General features: G+C 32.2%; 1 protein-coding gene across 1 annotated transcript; it reads left to right on the forward strand.

Moving 5' to 3' along the window:
* Positions 1–947: 947 nt before the first annotated feature.
* LOC145008334 (uncharacterized) lies at positions 948–1,679 on the forward strand. The gene has a single exon (XM_078966953.1). It carries the CDS (start codon positions 1,183–1,185, stop codon positions 1,588–1,590), a length of 408 nt encoding a protein of 135 aa, XP_078823079.1. The 5' UTR covers positions 948–1,182; the 3' UTR covers positions 1,591–1,679.
* Positions 1,680–5,564: the final 3,885 nt, after the last annotated feature.

Below are 5,564 nucleotides of genomic sequence, written 5' to 3' on the forward strand. Positions count from 1 at the left end.
CCACAAGCTCATTGATTTGGGCAAGCTCACGTGAGAGTCCCGTCACCCAGACTTCACAAGCCCAGTCCCAATTGAACCCATGTACGTTAATTATGTCCGCCATCGTGCATTTTTTCTTCATCTCTATCGAGTATAAACCAAGGAATCTGTTGTTTAGCTTACCTCCATCAACCCAGCTGTCCAACCAAAATAGTGTGCTGGTACCTGAATTCACGCTCTTCTGAATAATATCATTAAAATGTAAGCCACAGATCTCCAAATCACGTTTTGCCCCTGCTATATTATTCCAAACCTCCGGTATAGTCTTCCTTGATAAATAATCAGTTTGTTTGTTCTTCAGATTGTGGATGGCAGTAATCACTTAGACCCATAACGACATATTATTTTCAATGAACATATATTTGTTTTTTCATTAAACAAAGTAAGTGACCTAACAATCGTATTAAATTAAACCGCTAATTAGAAATAATGATAAGTAATTTTTTCTGGTTTTCTAATTCGTAAATCAAAATACGTAAACTTCACTTGCACTATATTTTTTTAATTGAGGTAATATATAGGAAGCTTATTGACATCTTTACATGTTAATTTTTAACTAAACCTAAAAATAGAAATAAATATCGTTCATATTTCTATAAATAAGCATTTTGCAATATTCAAACATTTCTTCTGTTAGTCATCGAACTTGATTAACAATGTAAGAATTTTAGACAACATTGGTTACCATGATTTATATTCAAACTGAATTTAAATACAAATATTTTAACCAGATATTATAAGAACAATTATTAATTCTATTAGGAAAAAGAAGTGGATGAATATTGAGAATTTGATCACCCGTTATCGAGTCATCCTTTTCTGAAGGTCAAACACCAGAATCCGACGGACGGGATAGCTGGGCCCAAATTAAGTGTGAAATGCAAGAAATAAAATTATAAAAGCCACCACATCTCCACTACTTCACACACACACCGAACGACAGCACAGCTCTCATAACTCTATTTATAACCCCCACCCTCCACCAACCCACCCTTCTTCTCCGGCGACTCCTCTTTACTTTCTCTTAATCAACATTTCTTCACCTTACGACTCCTAGGCGTACTCACGTACCAATCGGTTGATTTGGATTTTTTTTTTTTTTTTTTTTTTGTTCGCAAGCAGTTAAGTCGATAAATCTCGAAGATGGAAGGTATCACGAATCGAGTGTACAAAGGCGTTAAAGGATACTGGCGGAGGAGACGCTACCAGCGCCTTGGCGGGAACAGTCGCGACGAATCTGGACCTAAACGGCGGAGCCGTTTCTGGAGGATAAGAATAACACGGAAGCTGAAACTGAAGTTCAAGTTTCGGTGCTCTCCGAAGAAGTTACTGATCGGGATCCGTGACGGTTATGTGAGGATGATGATGAGAATGGCGACTTCGTCGGTGGTTACAGGAGGCGGTGGTTATGGAGACGGTGTAGCGAGGTTTGGAATGAAACCGGTGAAGGAGTATGACGAGAAGATGATTATCGAGATCTACAAATCATTGGCGATGAGGCAAGCTCAGTTTGGTGCCGATCGATATCCACAGATTACGATTTCCCGGTAAAACTGCCGGAAACCTTATCAAACTTTTGCTGTAACATTAATTCATGGCTTCAAGCAACATAATTAATGGAGTAATAAGTTGTTAATCAACCTTCATTATTTTAATATCTGCTTAATTGCTTATATTTTGTGGAGATTGCTGATATCGCTCACCTACGCAAAGAAACGCACATGGAATCATCGAGTAAACCTCCACATACTTTTAATAGTTTCTTTTTCGACTCAAATTAAAGTTTCTGCATCCATCGTTTCAATCATTCCGGTCGTTAGGAGATTAATTAGGTTGTCAATCCACTGTTTTAGGTATTTATCTTTATGAGCTTTTTTTGTTTTTTTTTTTTGATGCTTTTCCTTAATAAATTTCGTTACAATTCCATATAAAATGAATGGAATCATGCAAAATCTCTTGTTATAATATACTTGTCCTGAAATGAAAGTTTTTAAATCTCACACAGCTAATATGTATGTTCTTAATAAATGTTTCTTTCATAATTTTTTTTTTTTTACCACCAAAATACTAAATTTTTGTCCGTAAATAAAAGGTAATAACAATACTTTCTTTAAAACAAACTAAGTACTTAAATTAAAAATAAAAAATGGATTAACTTTAAACAACAAAATAATACGAAATTAAAAATATTATGACATTTTATTCTTATTATCCTTATACCTATATTAAATAATAACAACGGGATTAAAATGAATCATTTTTTTAAATGTGTCATTAAATGTGATAAATTTTACTATTTGATATGGTAGGAGAATAAATAAAAAAGAGGATATTTAAAACACGTTTAGTTGTGTAAAAATAAGTTGTTTTCTGGAAAAAAAATTTCAAGAAAAAATAAGAATTTTGAAAACACGTTTAGTTTGTTTATTTTTCTAAAATTTTCACAGAAAATGAAAATTTTTCGTATTTTAAAATTACAAAGAAGTTAGAAATTTCAGAAACCTATAATCATTGTTTTCCATGTTTTTGAAAATCACACACTCAACACTACTACCACAATCACTGACCTACCATCACCATTATCACCACCATCACCACCACTGTTGCTGCCATCACCGCCACTACCACAATTGCCGCCGTCGCCACCACCGCCTGTCATCACCAGCACCGACGCTACCCCGTTGTCGTAGCCACAACCACCGTCACCATCATCGACACCGACGGTGCCTCTACCTCACCCTACCATCACTACCGTTTTCTAAAAATGAATACCGATAGAAAAATACATATCTAAACACGTTCTCTTATTTTATAAATTTGAAAATAAAAAATGATTAAGTTTTAACTCAACGCATTTTCTAAATTTTCCAATGAAAACTGAAAACGGAAAACGAAAACTGAAAAGTGAAAAAACAAAAAACAACAAATGAAAACTGTTTTCAGTAACTAAACGCATCTTCTAAATTTTCCAATGAAAACTAAAAACGGAAAACAAAAACTGAAAAGTAAAAACAAAAAACAACAAATGAAATCTGTTTTTCAGTAAGTAAACGTAAGCTTAATTTCTCTAAAATAATAGAATAACTATCTTAATTTCTCTAAAATAATAGAATAACTATCTGAAAATGACAATTTTGGAGTTTAAGGGGTTGGTACTAGGTAATCCCTTTATAAATTATTGTTACGATTTTAATTATTATAAAGCAAGTTGCATCTTGAAAATCCATTAATCTTTTAACCGCAATTTTTTGAGTCATTAAATTGTTTGTTACGAGTGAAACAAACAAATTTTTATATATTAATATATGAGCAATGGAATTTAAAAATAATAATAATAAACAAAGAAAATACACATAACTTGTTAATAATATTGACTCTTAAAGTACAACTGTTAGGTTCAAATGTTCAAATTTTCAATTATGATTTTTTTACAACCAAAATCCTAAATTTTGTCATTAAATAAAAGGTAACAAGACTCTCTTTAAAACGAATTTAGTACTTAAATTAAAAATAAAAAATAGATTAAGTATTATGTTTATTTAAAATTTAAAATACGACATTTCTCTAAACAATAAATCAATAGAATAACTATTTGAAAATGACAATTTTGGAGCTTAAGGGGTTGGTAATATGTAATCCTATTATAAATTATTGTTACGATTTTAATCATGATAAAGCAAGTTGCAATTAATCTTTGAACCTCAATTATTGAGTTATTAAATTATTTGTTACGAGTGAAACAAACAAAATGTTTATAGATTATTATATGAGTAATGGAATTTAAAAATAATAATAATAAACAAAGAAAATAGACATAACTTGTTAATATTGACTCTTAAAGTACAAATAGTAGTTAGGTTCAAATGTTCAATAATTCATGATATAATATTAACCAAGCATTTTTGGGTTTATGCAAAATGTTCTTCATGAAAAACACACACACATAAAAAAAATTAATTTAAAAAAAAAAAATGTAAAGAAACGGATAATTACTTAGAAGGATAATATTTTATAGTTGTATACATTTAGTAACCGAGTTAGTTTTTTGTCCTTGTTTTCCCATTGAACTAGTTAAACTGTTCAAAAAACATCCATATGATCTACTGTTGGATGTTTAGCCAGTTTCCGACGTTCTTGTGAGCTCAAATGAGACTCTAATTATCTTCTCCGGCAAATCTCCGACCAAAAACACAAAAAAAAACACATATATAAACACAAAACACCTAGATTCATTTGTTTTTCCTTCATAAATTCTTCAACCCTTTCAACCTAGATTGAACATCTTCAAGAACAACTAGTTCTGAAAACGAGTTCATCAAAAATGTTTTAAGAGTTGCGTGTGAGTGTGTGTTTGTTAGATCTAAATAAAAATTATCCGATCCTTCAATCAGTGTGTATGTGTGAGTTTGTTAAATCAGAAAAGACATACACAATCATGTTTATCCCGTCTAGGAATGACAATGGGGCGGGTTCAGGGCGGGGCATAGTGTCCCAAACCCGAACCCGATTTTCACACATGTACCCGAACCCGACCCGATACCCGACGGGTTTCTTATCGGGGCGCCCCGTCGGGGCTGAAACTTTCCCCGAACCCGACCCTAAACCCGAAACCCGATAACCCGATCCTATAACCCGAAATATGGCAGGAAAAAAAAGGAAAAACTATAAATACATAATGATAAATTAAGATGTTGCATAGGCTTAAAATACAAAATAAGTTCTTAAATCATTTAACCAAATAGAAATTACTAATAGTCTAATATTGTAACATCAACCAACCAACCAAAACATCCAAGTATACAACATGAAAAACTAATTCATCACAATAATATATTACCAATTAACATTAAAACAAAGTTACAAACTCAAAATCAAACAAAATCATCCAAACTTGTTGTCCCGCTTTCTTTAGTGTTTTCCTACAAAATATTAAACAAACTCAAAATCAAACAAAATCATGGAAATGATATAAAATTAATATTTTTAGAAGTGTTGTTTTACCTCTTCCACATCATAATCAAATTCAATAGAACGACAATATGCCTCGGTCTCTTCAGAACAAGTTGCTGCATAAAATTAATATTATTAATATGCAAATAAAAATCACAATTTCATATAATTAATATAAAATAGTATACTACCTCGAATTTCATTCAACAACCAACTTTGAGCACACATTAAAGCCTCCAATGTCTTTGGATGAAGTCGACTACGATGAGGACTTACTAATCTTCCACTAGTGCTGAAAGCTGATTCCGAGGCAACAGTGGAAACAGGAATAGCTAATATATCTTTAGCTATCCTTTGTAGTGTCGGGTACTTAATCCCATTTGTTTTCCACCATGCCAACAAATCAAGTTCCATATCTTTAGGCAACAATTTCTCCTTCAAGTAGTTATCCAACTCACTCATACCTCCTGATTCATCATCATCTCTAGTAATAGAAGCAATATCCGATAAGAGCTTTTTGAATCCAACACGATGACCTGAAGAGATACTAGAACCAAATGAAGATGAACCAGGAA

This window comes from Lactuca saligna, chromosome 8 (genome assembly GCF_052625555.1).
Source record: "Lactuca saligna cultivar CGN05327 chromosome 8, ASM5262555v1, whole genome shotgun sequence".
Classification (NCBI taxonomy): Eukaryota; Viridiplantae; Streptophyta; class Magnoliopsida; order Asterales; family Asteraceae; genus Lactuca; species Lactuca saligna.